General features: G+C 39.7%; 2 protein-coding genes and 1 pseudogene across 2 annotated transcripts; 1 reads left to right on the top strand and 2 right to left on the bottom strand.

Moving 5' to 3' along the window:
* Positions 1–5,775: 5,775 nt before the first annotated feature.
* Positions 5,776–8,235, bottom strand: LOC104453287 (sm-like protein LSM36B). The gene is made up of 4 exons (XM_039313033.1): positions 8,134–8,235; positions 7,613–7,758; positions 6,277–6,358; positions 5,776–6,167 (listed from the first exon to the last, which is right to left on the bottom strand). The coding sequence occupies exons 2-4, from the start codon at positions 7,725–7,727 to the stop codon at positions 6,083–6,085; spliced, it is 282 nt and encodes a 93-aa protein (XP_039168967.1). The 5' UTR covers positions 7,728–7,758; positions 8,134–8,235; the 3' UTR covers positions 5,776–6,082.
* A 997-nt stretch (positions 8,236–9,232) lies between these two features.
* On the top strand, positions 9,233–11,686 carry LOC104428026 (annotated as a pseudogene).
* A 1,690-nt stretch (positions 11,687–13,376) lies between these two features.
* Positions 13,377–17,161, bottom strand: LOC104428021 (histidinol-phosphate aminotransferase, chloroplastic). The gene is given in 11 exon segments (XM_039306396.1): positions 13,377–13,864; positions 14,176–14,316; positions 14,442–14,584; positions 14,697–14,768; positions 14,771–14,853; positions 15,237–15,345; positions 15,514–15,611; positions 15,700–15,854; positions 16,124–16,207; positions 16,775–17,013; positions 17,105–17,161. Coding segments are annotated over 10 exon segments (1,248 nt in total). The 5' UTR covers positions 17,003–17,013; positions 17,105–17,161; the 3' UTR covers positions 13,377–13,729.
* Between the last annotated feature and the right edge of the window lie 2,639 nt (positions 17,162–19,800).

The following is a 19,800-nucleotide window of genomic DNA, read 5'->3' as shown; positions in this document are numbered from 1 at the left end:
CGAACGCTGAAAAATTTGGAAAGCGTTTTCTCAAAAATTATTTTCCGCGAAACAAATGGAGCCTTAGAGAAAAATTCAAACTAGGGAAAAATATGGCATTTAATTTTATTTCGGGTCCGTGGAATATATGGAATATCCCATACTTTGGCATACTAAACCTCTTGTTTCAAGTCTTTCTCATTCAACTTGCACCCCTTAAAAAAAAAAAAAAGTGAACTATCGTATCATTTTTCATTTGCGGTTGAGCTATTTGATGGCTATAATTTTTCCAAAATCAAATTGAATATCTTGTGCAATCATTATTTAATCTGCCAAATGTAGAAAATAATAACCAATTTCACGAAGAAACATTTTTCTTACATTATCTTTCCCATTTAGTCATTGTTAATAGATAAGAAGACATGTTTAATATCAGAGCCTCAATTTTATAGCTGATCTCTTTTCATAAATGAATACAATGAAAATCATTAGAGAAAAGAGACGGTTATTATGTTTGAAAGAATAGATTTAGTTTCCCTATCTGTGAAGGAAAACAATTGGCTTAGGCTGCGCATGACAACATTTCTTGGCTAGGGAAGAGTTTTTTTTTTCAGAAATAGTTCTTTTCTATTTCTATTCGGGGAACAATTTCTGAGTAAAATAAGGCGTTTGGTAATTACGCAAAATTTATATTCCAGAAATATAAAAAGAATAGAAATGCGTTTTATACGAAATAGTTTTTTTTTTGTATTTATTTGTTTTTTGTTCTTGCTCACGGATCGCCGACAACCAATCGCCGCCCGCCGCTGCCGACCATCGCCGCCGCCGACCATCACCGATGATGCCGCCGCATAGCCCATCGGCCGCCACCTCCCACGGCCCCCACCGCCGGCCCGGCGGTCATGCAACGGCGGCGGCGGCGACCGATGGTCGGCGGCGGCAATCAACCAGCCGGCGGCGGTCGGTAGGCGGCGGTTGTCGGCGGTGGCTCCAAGCGGTTAGAGGTGGCCGTAGCAAAAGAGAGGAACATAAGAAAAATAAAAAGAAAATTGCCTTATTTCTAGAAATTGTTCTCGGGAACAAGAAGCAACCTTTTTTTGTTTTTCGTTTCTACTCCAAATCTATTCCCGGGCTAACTTTCTATTCCGGGGAACATAAAAACAATTTGGCTGAAAATTAGATTTATCGTAATGGACCAAAATGTTGATGTTAATAATCCATATTTATGGCATTGATCCCTAAGGTCTTGGCTCGTTTTGAATGATTTATTTAGAGATGTTACAAATTTTGAGTTAAAATTCGATTAAAGTGGATGAGGAAGAATTAAGTTGGATAAATTCAATGCTAGTCAGATAAGACAAAAGAACTTGTTACTAAAATGATTTAGCTCATAAAATAGTTGTAAGAGAGATCATGTCACTAGATATTGTCTTTCTATGTTTTTCTTTTTCGATCGACAATTGTTTAATGTCAAAAGACCAAGAAAAGTATTGAGAAAAGGTAGAAGGAATGTAGGAGAAGAAATTTTTGTATTCACTGTATCTTTTCCATTGTGTACAAAGTGTATTTAATTACAAAGAAAGAGATTAATAAAGGAAAAGAAATATTCTCCTATCTTTCTAATTCTAAAATAAACATGATTCTCTACCTATCAACAATTAGATACGATTTGATGAATCATATCTTTCAACACTCCTTCTCAAGTTTTTGTTCTTTTTTTGTTCCGAGGAACAAAAGATTAGAAATTGGGAGAAACAGAAATGTTATCATGCAAACCCTAGTGACTTATATTGAGTCCACTAAGATGAAATTTTTCTAAGAAAGAATTTGAGATGTTTAGCATTGAGTAGTAATTATTTCTGATTCGGGCAACTTTAAATAAGGTCAAGTTGTCCCAAGTAATAATAATATACTACTATTAATTTTGTATAAATATGATGGAATTTTTATACGACTCTAATTGTCAGTCTACGTACGATTGAAAACTCAACCTTCAATCAACAAAAAATGCTTTGCAAATAACTTGTTTTCATGACGATGGTAGAATCGTAATACTATCTAATCTAACGGAGGAAAAAGGAAAAACCATGGCAGAAGGTTAGATTCTTGCGAACCCTCAGCAACCTCAGGAACACATTGAACCTGTCCCCCAAAAACGACAGCACCCGCACCACTCATTGAATCAGGGGCAGAGCAAGGCCAGTGCTCTGCACGTGCTGCTTCATCCTCCCAAGGCCGAAAGTCCCAAGCATTGACCCTCCCCAACGTCGCCGCCTCCTAACCAATTGTCTTAACAATTAAAAATAATAATACGCATTATTACATTGAGAGCGAGAGGGAGGGGATGTTCCAAATATACCCTTTTTCATTATTACGCTCTACTCCACACTTACTTGGAAGTTTCAAGGCTTCCTTTTAAAGTCTGCAAAGCATTGTTTTCTTGATGCATGTAAACTCTCTAGATGGATTGTTGAGAGAATAGTATTGTTCTCAACTTCTCATCAATCTTATATTGGATAGGAGCGATAAAATTCAAACAAAGCAAGAACATGGTGTTTAGCTCCATTTCAGATCTGTTGAACCAATGAAACATCCAAGGTTTTGTCTTGTTAAGCCTCTCACTTCAGGTCTTTCTTATTATATTTTCACCCATTAGAAAGAAAACAGAAACGATCACATCATTTTCCTCTTATGGTTGGCCTATTTGCTAGCTAACTGGGTAGCCGCATTTGCAATTAGGCTCATCTCTCACAACCAAGGTAATTTGGGCACTCATGCAACTGAAGTAGACAAAGCACTTCAGGCATTTTGGGCCTCATTTCTCTTGTTACATCTTGGTGGTCCAGACACTATCACTGCCTTTTCTCTAGATGATAGTTCACTTTGGCGACGACACTTGCTTAGTCTCATTTTCCAAATCGGTGCTACCATTTACGTATTTGGGCAGATATTTCCCAGCGACAGGTCGCTGATGATCCCAGCAATGCTGGTTTTCCTTGTTGGGGTCATAAAAAATGCAGAGAGAATAGTAGCACTTAATCTCTCAAGCCTCCCAAGGCTCAAGGAATGGGTGCTCTCACAGAGCGCGTCCGTTATTGGCTAATGTTGTTCCCATGATAAGGACGCTCCTTTCAACGTATCATAAGGAAGATGAAGCAAAGACTAGTGAGAGCACCGTGGTAGAGCTATCGTACTACTTCTTTCAAATCTTTAAGATTTTCCTCGGAGATCTCATGTTCACATTTGAAGAACGCAATATTAGCCTAGAATATTTCCGCCTCGTTTCTGCAATGGAGGCGTTGAGGCAATGTCAGTTGAACTTCAGTTCATTTACGAAGTGCTATACACAAAAACGTTAGCAACACGTTCCAGGTTGAGCTACTTTTTCCGCTTCGTAAACTTCATGGGTGTTGTGGTGGCTTTCGTCCTCTTCAATCACTTGAAGAAGCATCAACTCTCCAAACTTGATGTCAAAATTACTTATATCCTTCTTTTTGGAGGGATTGTTCTCGATGCAGTAGCTCTATTTATGCTCATTTTCTCAGATTGGACCCTTGCCGAAAATATGCAAAACAACTCCAAATCATCTAGATTATATTCACTTATGTACAAATTGGCATATGACAAGTATAAGCTAAGGGAGCCCCGATACGTCACATGTGAAGTAGAGCCTAATGCTATTGTTACTTACGAGGCCTTACATACACCATTAATATTTCGAAGGTGGTCAGAATCCATCTCAGTTTGCAACCTCTTATCCATGAGCTTGAAGGAGAGTCTGAGAAGTTTGGGCAGCATTGCTTCTTCTAATCTCTTTGATTTTCCATTCCATACGGCTGAGAAAATCTTCTCTTATTTCCATCAAGCCGATGAGACAATCACCAGACGTTTTGGCCTGAGGACCACCAAAGGGAAAAAATTAATGATTACAAAGACAAAGTACGTATTCAAGAATCCTTTTCTTAAAAAGCTGTGGCTTTTTATCTTTGAGGAGGTGAGACGTAAATCGAGTCCTAAATATGATGCGCAAAAGGTATATGAGGCCAGAGGTCGTTTGTATCTCGAGAGTTTATCTGATGGAAACAAATCTGTTTATCTTCTAAAGGATTTCATTGTGGGTACTTATGATGACAATATTATAATATGGCATATTGCTACTGAAATCTGGTACAACAAAGAGAAATCCATGAAAAAAAAAAGATGAAAGGGAATTTAGCAAGATCCTCTCTAACTATATGTTGTATCTGTTACTTAATCAACCTAATGTGATGTCTGTTGTGGCAAGCATTGCCCAAATCACAATAGGGGAGACATTGGGGGAGTTACTAGAATTACTCCACATGAATGATGCGACCCAGGATGTGGAGCAGCTATGCAAGCAATTGTTTTTGAAATCTGAAGAATCATTGAAAGATGTATACCATTCGAAATCCATGCTCAGTAAGGGGACCGATTTAGCTAAAAAGATGAAAGAGCTCGGGAAATGAAGTGGAAGATAATGAGCGGAGTTTGGGTTGAGATGTTGTCATATGCAGCAACATATTAAAGGAGAAGTACATGTGCAGGTGCTGAGTAAAGGTGGAGAGCTTCTTGCTTTTATGTGGCTGTTGATGGCTCATTTCGGTTGTCTACAATCCTCATTTGGGCATTAACTTTTATGCCCACTCTGATTAAGAATGAGTAATTGATCCGCATCAACTATCTTATTTACCATCCTCATGGCTTTCCTACTGGTGTTCGTACGAATAGAATTTAATAGTCTGTGTATCTTCGTGACTAATGCCGAGATGATGGATTTTCATTAGAGGGCTGTGCAGCACTGTCCAGACCGTGGACAGCGAGCGTTCAGTCTTGTTTGGTTCATTCGACAAGCACCGGGCCAACCCTCAGGGGTCCCCATGGCTCGAGAATGTGATGATGTTGTTTTTGAATAATTTTAAGCCATTTTTCAGTCCTAAGACCACGCGACACGCCTGCTACCAGACTTCATGCATGCTTAATAGGAGACGTTTGGTGGGCCTTTGTTTGGGTATTGCATCTTTGACATGTCTCGGGTTGGCTTTGCAAAGATGCATCGAGGCCTTTTAGTTATCATTTCGGTGTCGTTTAGCACATGGAGTGGCATCCACCGCACGCTGTCCAGACTTCAGACATGCTGGGTAGGGGATGCTCAGTCGTCAATTGGCTTTGTTTTGAATCCTCGATGAGTCTCGGGTTAGCCTCATTAGTCCTTATAGGTACTTTACCGTTGCTTGATAACAACGCGATGTTTAAGGTTGCCCGACGCGTCTCGGGTTGTTGTGCACTTGCTTTGATATTATTATATCTTGCTTGGATATTGTCTTGCTTAAATCTTGTTGTATGAGTACCTTTGCATGATCATTTAGATATACATGTCTCAGGAAAAACAAAAAATATGTGTGAAAGAATGCATAAAACTAAATCCCTAAATGAGCTAAGCTAACACATTGCTCATTAGGTAATATGTTTAGCGTAGTCAAATCTCCTGAATTTTTAACTCACAAAAATAAAACAAACTCCAACGTTTTATTCGATCTTTAATCGGCTCATCATATATTAATGGTGGCTCCTAAAGTCAAAACAAAGGCCATAATTATAATGAGAAATTCAACTAACGATCGATAGGGTTTGGGAGAACCCGTGTCAAGAGTAAACATTGTCTTGCAAGAGGGACCATTCGCGCCCATTTAGCAATCCTCAAACTCATTCGGGAGGGTCACGGCAATAATCTATGCCAACAGACATGATATCAATTATCTCGATGAGCTTTTGCAATAGAAACAATTATACAGACATAGATAGATGGCATTCAAGGTTGATGCTTAAATGCAATTCGCCTTCTTCATAAACAGGACAACATAAAGCCATTTGGCAATACACAAACAGCCACATACATATGATGACATGCTACTTAAGGAAGAGCCAGGGCATAATAAGTCCTTTTCAAGCAATTCACAGACCGATTTAATGAGATGCAGAATTATCAGTAGGAATCACAAATCAGCTCTAAATTTTGGAATATGTTAACTTTTCCACGATTCTAGAGCAACCAAGAATGTACCCATCAAAAGTTATGGCTACATTAACTCCGCATTGCTACATTACATGGAACAATCAACGCTAAGCCCCATCTGCTAGAGTCCGCTTTGAAGTGCTGATGTACAGAACTGCAATAAATCATACCAGTTAGGAAAGGTCCAAGTCAACAAAACTAAAAAGTCAGAAATCTTGTACACATTGTTACCGTTATTTCCTCAAATAAAAGCATCGCCATACTTGTTTTTCAGCTGTCCATTGACATACTCTTCCGTCTGTTCCATTGCTATGTTCATATATCCATCCAGGCAGGCTAGAATACCTGCATAAAATTCCAACGCATCAGAACATATAAGAATACCACACCAGTTCAGACAGCACAAGATTGTGATTCTAAACTAATCATCAGCATAGCCTGCATATAGCATGGGAAGGAGAACATGCTTGTCAGAAACATTCCACATTCATTAATTTAGTATCATCCAACTCAACTCCCATCCAGGTCTCATGCCACAAGCACTAAGGTTTACAAATCACAAGAAGTTGACAAGAAAAAGCTTGGTCATAGGCACATACCACACAGACACAGCTTTTCCTCTATTAGGATTTACTACAAACTGTAATTCAGATATTTTTAGAAAATGACACCATAAGGCCCACATAAAGGGTATTATCCTCTCATTTTCATGATAAGGCCATTGGAATGGATCAAATGGCTTTCAAGCAACCAATTCTTAATCCCATATAAGTTTGCTAATTTATCACCAAAGGCCCTGCTTCTGCCCTTCTCTATATCTGCGCTTGTTCTTCCTCTCTCTCTCTCAACACCCAAAAGAAAAAAGCTGTGAAATTTGAAAGCCAGGATATATATACTCATGCCATCAAAGAAAGGTTTTTTGTACTTTGTAATTGAATAGCAGCATGTATGTGCATGACCCTTATTTTTACAATTTCTCCCAAGAAAAAGGCTGTTATTCCACCATCATTTTATTGGCTAAATATCTATAATACTAACTGATTTCATGAGCAAAACTTCCCATTTAATCATTGTAAGACGAGTTTAACATCAGAGCCTCAATTTTACTACAGATCTCTTTTCAACAACGAATACCACGGACATTGATAGAAAAAGAAACGGCTATTATATTTTGAAGAGATATTCCCTCCTGATGAAATAAAAGAATAGGCTTAATGACTTACATCAAGACCACAATGTACATGGCAAGACCAACTTAACTGCCCATGATGCAGGGTCACAATATGACTCTGAATTTTCTGACAAAAGCAATATTCAGGTAAGGTTCATTTGGTTCATAATTGCGGTTGACTTAAACTTCTGTTTGAATTTTGAGGTCAGTAAGCGGCCACTTAACTCATATGAGCCGCCAAGAATTCAATCGATAAACCATCCCCAACTAATTAAAGTTTGAGACAAGTAGTTAACAGCACATAGGATTCAGTACAATAGGTAACAAACGAGGACAGAAATAATCAAAAACTCAGCAAGATCTGGCTACATAGAGACAATTTTTGCTGAATAACTCTCCCAATACAGAGACCATGTTGAGAGAAGTACCTCGATAATCAACTCCAGAGTTCAGCTTGACAACAACCGGTCTCCCGCGAATCGATTTCAGGAAATCCGCGGGGGTCTTCGTGGTGGCCGACCCTTTCTCTCCTCCTCCGCTCATCCTCCTAATCCTCAATCACTGCTTCCTCTACCTGAAACAGGAATACCCACAATCGTAATTTAATCAATGGAAAAGAAACAAAATTGCACGCTAATTTAGGCCCAAAAAAAAATGTTCATGAACAAACAAAACTGCGACAAATCCAATGTTGACCTCCACCTATAATAAACCCCACACACAACAAAACGCAGCCGACCCTCTTGTGTGCTCATCTCGTCCCTCGTTTTACAGCAAATTGAAGGAACTTAGAATGGAAGATGGACTAGAAAATGCAGCGATTCAAACGACTTTACGGAGGGGAAACCAAAACGAAACCCTTCAAAGAACCAAGAGAAACAAACCCTAAACGGAAAGACGAAGAGGGAGCGAGAAATTTTGAAGAGCAAGAGGTTAAAGCTGAACTCACTTCGCTGGAAGTTCCTGGTTCGATGCTGGGTCGAAGGCAGAGCGCGCGCTGCAGAGAAATTGAGAAGAACGAGCCCTAGCCCGAGCTCTGCATCACATACATCAGCACCGAGTGTCAAAATTGTGAAATAGTGGGCTTTTGAGGGGTAGAATTGGAAGGAAAACTGAATGGCAGTTTCGTAATTTGTTACAAAATGTTTCGGGAAAAATGTAATTTCAAAATTATTTTCCTGACATTTTATTATCTTACAAAAATTTATCAACATAAGGTATTTTCACTTTACAATATATATCTAGATATTTCATTAACAATGAAAATGTATTTTGTTCATTCGTTTTTATGAAAAATGTGAATAATCATTTATGAAGGAGTATTTTATGGATTATGATTTTTCGCGCTAATTCAGACCTGGGAGGGCAAGCAAATAGGGCCCCACATTTCGATTTTCAAAAGTTCCAAATGTCACGAATTTAAAAAGAAAATTAAAGGACATCAACACTAAAATGTTCGACATAATACGAATTATGTGGTGCTTTGATATTTGGGAAGGTGGGAAGGAATTTGGGATTTGTTCAAGTTTTTTTTTTTTTTTTTTATGAGTTTTTTCCTCTAGTAAATTTTGAGTCAGTAATTCTGTTTTAACTCCATAAATTGAATTAAGTTTTTCATTTTTTGAATTTGTTTGAGAAATTTGTAAATGCTACAAAAGATGATGCTACTATTCAATCACGAGAGGATTATACTTATAGGATGTCTTTCCATGAAAAATTCGATTGCTATTTCTTCTTTTCTTCTTTCTTTCCTTCTTTATTTTTTATTTTTTATTTTTTTTGCCTTGACAGATTCCAATGAAGATTATTATTAAAGAAATTATTATTATTATTATTATTATTATTATTATTATTATTATTATTAGGACATGCATTCCATCTCTCTACATAGCTTTCTTAATTTAATGTCCTATACTCGAGGCGCAAGCACCACGTTTTGTTTAAAAGAAAAAAAAATTCCAAATATTTGTTTTTACTATAATTCATATAATTTATCAAAAAAATTTTTTTGTTAAAACAATAATTTCTACTAAATTCATATAGTCCAACGTCACTCCAATCCACCTTCCACCTTCCATAACTCCGATGGCGCCCCTCCACCGAACGCTCTCCAACCGTCTCCTCAAGCTCCCTCCTTTCCGGCCATCATGGCCCCGCGCCGCCCGGTTCTCCGCCACGGCGGACGGCGGAGCCCCCGTTCCGCCGTCCTCCGCCGCCGCTCCCCCGCCCCACGAGAGCTCTCCGCCCATCGACGCCGGATCGTCGATCCGGAAGCCGATCAGCCTGTGGCCCGGCATGTACTTCTCCCCGTCACCAACGCCCTGTGGGAAGCGAGATCCAAGATGTTCGAGGAGGTCGGCGGCGCCGGCGCGAGCGGGAAGGCGGCGCCGCCACCGCCGGAGAGCGAATTGGTCCCGCGGAGCCCGGCCAGGAGCAGGACGAGCATTTTCTACAAGTTCTCGAGCGATTATGTGCTCAGGGAGCAGTACAGGAATCCTTGGAACGAGATCAGGATGGGGAAGCTGGTGGAAGATCTCGATGCTCTCGCCGGGACCATTTGCTATAAGGTAAATGAACGAGCTTTGAACGACTATCGGATGGCGATGCCTTGATTTCCTTTATCTGGATGTGGTGCCATATGTACTCTGCGATGCTTTTCATGCTAAAGTTTTCTCGATGCATATTCTAATGGGCTTTTCCTGCGGAAGATGAATTGCATGTGATGTCATCGACACTAATAGAGTAATACAGTTAACTGGTACTTTGATGAATTCCTGATGTAAAACTGACTGATGGCGGCGCTTAGTTGGTGGTTAATCAGTTCAAGTATCTTGCTATTAGTCGTTTGAATGTCAAGTCCTTGTTTGAATAATCTAGAATCAGTCATTTGGTATTAGAGAGGAGTTCATTTCTTTGACGGAAAGATTGAACAACATGCTTCTTATTTGCTGTAAGCAGTACCTTGTCTCTATCATTCGTATAAGAGCATGTCTAATTTCTCATCAATCTTTGTCCGTATCAGGTTCTGCGATCAGAGGCTTAATGCTTAAGTTCTCAAGTGATCAGTTGTAGTTCATATAGTGTGGAATTCATCATTAAAATTGTGCATAACAGAAGAACCCCTGTTTTATTTAGCCTTTTCTTTTGGACCAGCATTGCTCCAGCGACAATGGCACCACAAGGCCTCTATTACTAGTCACTGCTTCTGTAGACAGGATGGTTCTCAAGAGGCCAATCCATATTGACATGGACTTGCAAATAGCGGGAGCTGTTAAATGGGTTGGGTGCTCATCAATGGAGATCCAACTGGAAGTAACTCAGTCCACAGAAGGTGTTATATGAAACAGTGCTTCCAAATGACTGATAGTATGCTACTTTCTTTCCTAGAGTTGATGACATTGCTTTGTTGGCTTGTTGGACAAGATCATACATTTTCATCTGCTGCCACTAAGCAATTGCAGGATGGTGTCACTTTGATGGCCGTGCCTTAAGTATATGTTTATTCTTCACAAACCATACTTGCTCTTCCATGATTTTGGTACTCTACTTGTAAAAATTATGGAGAAATTTGCTAATTTTCTCTCCATCCACCATTCCCTTATTACCAAAAATAAATAAATAAAATAGTAAACCCGTCCATACTATAGAGAAGCTTGCTAATCAACATCCTCTTGCCAAGAAGTATTGGTTTGTGAAGGATCCTGACATGTTGGTCGAGCACAATATTCAGATATCAGATCTTCATAAAGTTATCATTTCCATGATATAGTCTTATTATTGATCCATTCTGCTGTTTACCTTAAACTGGCAATTCCATGCAGAAACCCAGGATTCTTCAGATTCAGTTGCACTTACCGCCAGTTTCACATTTGTGGCTCGTGATTCTAGAACTGGGAAATCAGCTCCAGTTAAACCTATCTCACCAGTGACAGATAGAGAAAAATTACTTTGGGAAGAGGCAGAAAAGAGGAATAAAATGAGGAAAAAGAAGAGAGAAGAACGTAACAAATATGGTAACGTAGATGACTTGTCCAGGCTGCAGGCTTTACTTGCAGAAGGTCGTGTCTTCTGTGATATGCCAGCTCTGGCAGACAGAGATAGCATTCTGATAAAGAGATACTTGTTTTGAGAACTCGCTAATATGCCGGCCACAGCAAAGGAATATCCATGGGAGAATATTTGAAGGATTTTTAATGCGAAGGGCTTTTAAATTGGCCTTTTCAAGCACATATGCCTTTGCTGGTGTGGCACCCCGGTCCGTTAAAGTTGACCATGTTGATTTCTTGAGACCGGTGGGTACTCATCCTGCGCATGATGTATTTGTAAGTGTAGGTGATGCTGTTGCATGACTTAGCTGCTGGCTGAGTGGGGAACCGTGGCAATCAGCAGCGATGGTCGCACATGTGCCTTCACTCTTGCAGTCTGAGGTATATGAGTAAAATTATGGATCTGTTAAGTGGAAGATCATAATATGAAGGATATTATTTTTGGGATGTTGGTAATTTTTCCGCCTCAAATGCTGCATCCTGTATACGTAGCTTGACATTCCAGCTGAACCCCTGACAGATGTCGAAGTTGTGGCTCATGTGATGCAACCTGAGCTCAGGTCAAGCGAGGTACGAGCAGCCCATGTGTGTTACATTTTCTTTTAGCAAATTTTGATGATCCTTTCAAACAGAGAATCAACTCTGACTCAGAACTTCTAAAGGATGCTGTGGTTACCATTTCTTTGGGGCTTCATTTATCTCCTATTTACTCCCACCTTTTTTGGACCCCTGAAACTTGATCTACCATCCCAGAACATAATGGTCGTGAACATGATAAAATTCAAATGGGCCGAAATGGATACGTAAAAAGCGAAGAGTGGACAGCAGACCACCAGTCTAGTTAGGAACATAACAGGTGCCTATCCCACCAAAAACGTATCAGCATTGCAAAGTCCAGTTCTATGCTACTTCTGAGATAGTCTCACTGCACGAATTAGAAGACGCCAAGCAAAATGATGTTGAGAAATCAGAACTCCTGCTTATTCAGAAAGACATGGGACTGAACATATCGTTGATTCTAATTGATGGATAGCAAGAGTTCACATCTGCTGGTGATAACCTCGTACTATGTTCAGAGTCCATGTGTGAGTGTTCTTTGCTTTGTGACATAGTTGTTTGGTTTGTCCTAATGCTAGGTCAAGCGACTACACACTTGCTGTTGCGTCGAATAAGAGAGTTCTTATGATAAGGATTCTTTACGGTGGAATTCTTTTGGGAAATTCGTTTGAATAACATGCTTGGAAGCAATTTAACCTTTTCGGATTTAAATTGGCGCGATAATCTGGGGTCAGAATTTGGTAGATCATTGCACCAGATCTGGTCGCCTGTCCATTAGCCATTTATTAGATTCAATTCTCTGTAATGTTCCAATTTATCAGCCATCATCCGAGGGCCGGTCATTGAAGTGGGACCACTTGTGCTCACCATATTTTTATCCCTGAATGACTGGAAATGGGAAAAAGGTTAGAATACAGTCTATTGTTGCAAGCATTTGCAAGATTATTTTTCTTGAACCGGCTCACCCGGCCATCCTTATTATTTCTCCCAGACGAAGTTTCCAATAATTACTTTGTCCAATCTGCTCAATTTACCAATTTCCTCTTAGAATTTATTTATTCACCTCTAACAATCAAATCCAACTCAAACTATTAATTTGAGATCTATAACAATTAGAGATCTTGCGCAAGGCCATGAAAGGACCTAAAAAAGAGTCATGGCGTGCAAAGTCTCAAGATTATCAGAACTTTGCCTAGTTGGTCATGATTCTCCCATAAACATCTAGCAATACACATACTTTGCTCGGTCTAAATGGCATTCATGAGAACACTTACACCTGTAATAGGAAGATGCTTAACCCAAACTTCGTGAACTATTCATGCTTTATTTAGCACTATGTGACCGCTCCTCAGACCACGGTTCCAACAATACAGAGTGACGGACATGGAATAATTTCGATAAACTCACTGCAAACTAATTTGTAGACCCACCACTATATGTAGAATAAAGTACACCTACCCTCAAATGTAGAAAAAATACTAAGTCAAGTCCAGTACAGATGTCAGTACAAATGTCTTAACAAAACTGTTCATGACTGTTGTACTTCAGATATCGGCACACCATAACACAACAAATAATTCATACATTGTGACATCAAGCAAGGAGAGGATCTTTATTGATGCCAGTGCTCAAAGTCGATTAATGGCATGAATCTAGAAAAGCCTTATCAATTTGTTATAGAGATGAGACATGGGACTATCAATAAAAGCTACACAGCGAATCGTTGGAATAAATTACACAGATTCATCCAGAATGACTAACCTAAACAGAATAGCCCCTGGTACACTTACACATACCTCAGCAACTATAACAAAAATTTTGTAAACCTGTCTTGAGGAAATTCTGCAAAAACAAGGGGAATGTCTTTAGCATTATAGCATGTGAGGGAGATCTATTTCCTGTTCCACCTTGTTCTTAACAAAAAGTCATGGAATTGCAGAGTCATTGTGAGAGGCGACTAAGGCCGTCCATCAAAGCAGCTGTGTGCTCGGGCTTCCCGACTGATACACGGACATAACCCTTCAACTCTTTGTTGTTGTAGTGACGGATCATGACACCCATTTTGGCAAGGTCCTCCTGCATCAATTTGGACAAGCAATACTTTGTGGAAAATAAAGGAAGAGGGGGAAAAATTTCAAGGATTCAAGGAATTCAGTGAATATGTCATCAAAAGAGATCATCTAATCCTTGCAACATGTAAATATTAGTGGCCATAATAACAGATGACGGTATAATAGAGGAACTCAACAAAGATAACATCAAAGAAATAATTTTTGAATGTCCTTTTTACGGGTGAATCCTTGAATGTCTGTCCTTTTTACAGGTGAATCCTTGAATGTCTGTCTTAAACTCTCAATGCATATTAAAATGAGAGAGTCCTAACTTACCTTCAGCTTTTTAGCATCCATTCCTGATGTAACCTCGCAAAGAATGAAATTAGAATGGCTAGGATATGGATTGAGAAATGGAACTCCCTTTAGAAGTTTAAAAAGCCTCTCCCTTTCTTGTACCAGAGCGTTTTTAACATCCTGGTAATAATCAACAAACAGTTCAAAGATAGGGCTTTGAGAATTAAGAACATTGATGCTTTGCTTTCAGATTACTAAAGGTAGAATTCCATGGAGAATGTCATCAATAATTAACTAAGAATTACCTCCAGATAAGTTGGATTCTGCAATGCTGCACATGCAGCAACTTCAGCAGCAACAGATACATTATAAGGTTGCTTCGCTCTCCACAAATACTCAATAATGCTCAAGGGAAATGCTCCATAACCCACTCGAAGTCCAGCTAAAGCTACATTGGCATAAATTTGCCGACATCCATGAATTTAAAAGCTCCTCAAACAAATCGAAATAGCACCAGCATAATCTGTCAATCTCCAGAAACTGCGACACTGTGTGCTTACCAGCTCTTTTGCTAAATGTCCGGAGAACAATCAAGTTCTCATACTTCTTCACCCATTTCATCCTAGACTCAATCCCGAAAACTCAATGTATGCTTCATCCAACACGACCAGCACTGGGAGTTTCAGGATTTTAATGAGATCTTCATCACCAATAATACTGCAGTATTAGTACACTGAGTCAAGAATTGGCAGATAGCTCTGTCACTACAATACCAACAACTACTATTACACTATCAGATTAGCAGATCCACATTATATTATATAAAGGAAATCACAACTATAAAAGTGTGTATCATCTTTATAGCGTGAATTGCACAAAATTACGACGCAAGATGCAATGGCAATTAACAAAAGTGACCTTTATTGTGAGTTTTAATGCGATAGTAAGTAGAAAAACCGACAATCAACTCACTCATTTAGATGTTGAATTCATACATCTTAACGATTCGAAGTCAAGTGTCATACAGAACATAATATATATATATATATATATATATATTATATAAGTTTAAAGCACAAGTACTCAGAATTGAGAGATACCTCCCATCTGGATTATTAGGAGAAGTTAAAAATATGCATTTAGGGTTCTCCTTCTCAACAGCATCAGCAATGAGTTCCACATTTAAGCTGAAGTCTGGCTTCCTAGGAACTGGAGAAGAAGATCGAAAAGAAAATGATAAGCTCAAAAGTTGCGGTATGTTTCATTGTTAAGTTGAAGAATACATACCGAACAAAAGATAAAAGCAGATTCAATATTAAATACATCTATTAAGATTGTCACTCAGAACAGAAAAAGAACTCATCTGCAACTGATCACCTTTGATAACATGTGCCCCATTAACTGCAGCATCAAACTCATACATTGTAAATGTTGGAGGGCAGTCCACAATCTTATCACCAGGATCCAGAACACATCTGCATGACATATTTACAAGTTGATTAGGACATGTGCAATACTAATGTCAAGATAACTTTAAGGGCCAAAAGAAATGCTTTGTCTAACCGCATAATTAAATCGATTAGTTCATCTGCTCCACATCCCGCAAGAATGTAATCAGCTTCGAGGCCAGAATCCACAGCAAGAGCAGCGCGGAGCCGGCGGCTCTCTGGATCAGGGTATACATATGGGAATTTCATTGACCCTAGAGCTTCAAAAACCTGCAAATTCCGAAGATTTAACAGAGGAGACACAAGAAAACTTAATAACAGATGGTCTATTCAAACGAGTGAAGCTTTACTACTACTACCACTCCTCCTCGTCCTCCTCCTCCTCCTCCTACTACTACTACTACTGTTGTTGCTGTTGTTGTTTGGATAAGTAGCTAACCGAAGCTTTAACAAAGAACAAGATTCATTTATTCGTAATTATTAAGAAAAAGAAACAGTAATATATTATTTTGCACAGTCAAATCATTTATGAAACTTACCTCCGGAGGAGGACCATAAGGGTTTTCATTTGCATCTAATTTGATAATGTCCTCTGGTTTTCTTCCAAGACGAGTAGACAAAACCTGCAGTAGATACACAACGCCAACATCAACATAGAACTCGTGACAATGTCCAGTTTGTGCATTAACAATTGCAAATGAAGTGCCATGCTTCATGTATTAATGAAAATAGGAGAACCAAACAACCGTAGCATAAACAAAATTATGTCCCATGGAGCGGGAGTTCAAAGGTGTACAATGGTTGGGAGGAGGACTTCCACAATCAGTTGACATTCATTCAGACTGGAAAATGGGAGGAGAATTACTTTTGGCTCAATTCTTGGTGCATAAACGAGACTTAAAAGAATCAATTCCTCACCTTAATCTATATTCCTAGGAACCAAGAGGCTGCAGTAGGAGATTGTAATAACGATTGAATTTTCTCAGGCAAGCCCAAGATTGAGAAGCGAAATCCTTGGCGCCTAGATAAATCAACTTGGGTAACTTACAAGAAACTCCAAAACTATTAACCCAGAAACACTCTCCCATCTAAGCATCAACAATGACATTTAAAGCAAAGCATCAAGCAAAAGCTCACACCTTTTGCAAGAGTACACTAAAAAGTTCAAAAGGACCAGCTTCAGCACTAACCTCAAAAGGCAAAATGGGCTGGTAAGGAGACAATTTCCTCAGATGAGGCCGAATGAACGAGTCGCCGGTCAATTCCCGGTTGGCCTCGCTCAAATGCTGGACGTCCACGGTGGAGGCCATGGCGACGACCCCCCTCCGCCTTCCCTCGAGCGAGCAAACGGGTCGCCGGGCGCCGTTCAATTTGGCAGACCAAAGAGCGGAGAAGCTGCTTATTTCAACCACACCCATCAAAAATCAATCTGCATGGTGTTCAAATTCAACGATCAAGGCACGAAAAACTCGCAAAAAAAAGCGGGCAAGAAAGATAGACGGAGATCGGTCCATGCGTACCGGCGGCTTTTCCTGGGCGAAAAGTCCGGTTGTCCGGTCCGAGCAGGGACGCGGCCGAGGGAAAAAACCCTAGACGCCCGCGAGGTGTTTGTGAAAATGCCGGAGACGGAGGGAAATGGTCCGTTCCCACGGGCTGGAACAAGCCTCGGACAGTGACGTAGGAGTTGAAGAAACAATGGAAGAGAAGACAGAGCAGAGGTTGGAGGCAGAGGAGTGGCGACAAATGCGGTTTATGTATCGAATCTCTTTGATATTTTTGTCCATGTTTTGATGGACTTTTTTATTTTCTCTGTGCCCGGCGTATCCGTCTCATCGCAATTAAAGTTGACTCAAGTTGGGAAAATTTAAGGAAAAATGATAGTGCTGAACTTTAATTTAATATAGAATATAACATTTGAAATTTAGTTCAATAAGTAATGGCATCCTTAAATTTTCAATTTATTTAATGTAATTAGTGAACCTCTTATACATATTCAATTTAATTTCTAAACTATATGTTAATGTTTAATATTGCCCGTAAACTTAAATTAATTGAAGGATTCACTTTCTAAATTTCTTCAGATCTTCTACGACGATGGATACAACAAGGTTATATGAACCTTCACTTTGATGCTGGTCGTTATCCCAAGATTTAAATAAAGATTTAAAGTAGAGTTATTTTTGTAAACAATAATTTAATTTAGTCTCAAATAAAGGTGTTAGCTCGTATGTCCTTCTCACATGTCAATTTTTAGGATTTCTTTTTTTCTTTCTTTCTTTCTTCTTCTCTATGTTCATCTTCTTCTTTCTTGTTTTTTTTTCCTTCTTCTGCACCCGGTGAAGTCGCCGGAGAAAAGATGAAGTGCGAGGCCTCCACGAGAAATTTGCTGAGCGATCACAGTTGTTGTAAGAGAAGAGGAATTCAAACTCGTCTTCCCTTTCTTCGTCGACGTTATAGACAAAAGGAAATTCCCAATCTTTGACTTCGAGAGAAGAGAAGACAAAAAGTAAATGTCTTTTTGACTTGGGAGACTCCACCATTGTGCGACTTCTCTTGATAAATTGATTCATTCCTACTCAAAGATAATATTAAGCAAGAGGACAAATTCAAAGCAGGTGAGTGAGAACAAACCTCCCCCGCCATGCAAAGAGGGGGTAAGAGAAACTTGATGTTTACCTATTCAACTGAAAGGGATATGGCGGCCATAGCAACAAGTAAGAAGAGAAAGGATGGCCATCGGCGTCATCGCGCAAGCACTAGATGGAAGAGTGATAGTAGGTGATGTCGGTATAGTGGTTCACACTTTTTTTCTTTTTTTGGTCGGAATGGTGGTTCACACTTCGCCGTGAATTCTTGACACCGAGCAAGATCAGGCAGTGAAAGTAGCACGTGAGAGATACATACGAGCTCAAGTCCTTAGAGGCTATCGTAAAAACCAAGCAAGCGTCGATCGGCCCCTCTCGTTGCAGCCCCTGTCAAAGCCCAACGAAAACACCAGGTGATGGAGATCATTTAAACTCAGCAAAGCTAAGGCATGACTCATCGAGGTGGCAACCTCGGGTGAGGGCCGACAAGTTTGAGTGACCTCAAGGAAACTAGCCATCAGGGTCACGTGACCTTAAGCTTCCCAGGTCTGACCTTTGACGGTCAACACAACCATAGATGAAGGTTGCCGAAGTCGTACGACCCTAGTGACACTATGGTCACATGACCTCAAGCAAGTCAAATCTAGATTTCAGCATTGCGCAAGCCTGGCACCAAATTTGACTTGGACATCGCGCAAACCGGGCAACCCTACATCGGCATTTTTCCAACTCCAGATATTCAGGTTGAAGACGAACAATCATGAGGGCAAGACTTGAATAAAATATATATATATATAAGTGGGATTAATTTTGAAAGGAAAAAATTCATCAACCTTGAAATCTTCCGAAAATGCTAAAAGCCCAAGATAGAATGAGGTCTCCACCTGCTTCGGCTTTCAACTTTGTCAATGTTGACATTTTCCTAAAGCAGTCAAAAAAACAAAATTACCGAAGACCAAGCTTTTGTACAAGAATCTTTAGAGCTCATTTGCGCAACCGCGTTTGGTTCAGTTTTGGGAAAGGGGCCTCAACCCTTCATGGCCTTGCTCGTCACCCAAGTTTTGCGATGGCCTTCATGTCCTTGGCTGCAAACGAGGTGACCCATCCCCATCTAGGTAAATCCTACACAGGTAGCCATAAAAAGAAGTTAAAAAAATAATATCACCCATGTCATATAGGATAATCGGTGCCCACGTTAACTATTTTCAGCCAAAATTGGCCGAAATTACTTAATTAGCAAATTATTAGAAGGCTAAAGACTAAAGTGATCAAATTGAAAAGGTTATGACTTAATTGACATAAGTGTAATAGGTTTATATCTTTTTTGATACTTTTCCTAAAGATTACTAATAGTTAGAGTGAGTATCAACTCGAGTTCAATTCAATAATAAGATCGAATCAATATGGACCGACGGGCATGAGGTCAGTTTTAGAGAGAACTAGTTTGATTCCCGATAACCCAACCGGTTTCCGGTTCTAGATCGGAACTGATCCACCTTAAAACCGATCATCCTTAACTGTACATACTCTTGGGCAACCCATCCAAAGCATCCTTTCTTCCTGGGCTCAAAAGCCTTGTTTTTCAAAGAGGGCCCTTTAGCCTTGTGCTTCTGGCGGGTTGCGATTCCTGC

Source organism: Eucalyptus grandis, chromosome 1, assembly GCF_016545825.1.
Source record: "Eucalyptus grandis isolate ANBG69807.140 chromosome 1, ASM1654582v1, whole genome shotgun sequence".
In the NCBI taxonomy this organism is placed as follows: domain Eukaryota; kingdom Viridiplantae; phylum Streptophyta; class Magnoliopsida; order Myrtales; family Myrtaceae; genus Eucalyptus; species Eucalyptus grandis.
This window is presented reverse-complemented; position numbering and strand designations above follow the sequence as displayed.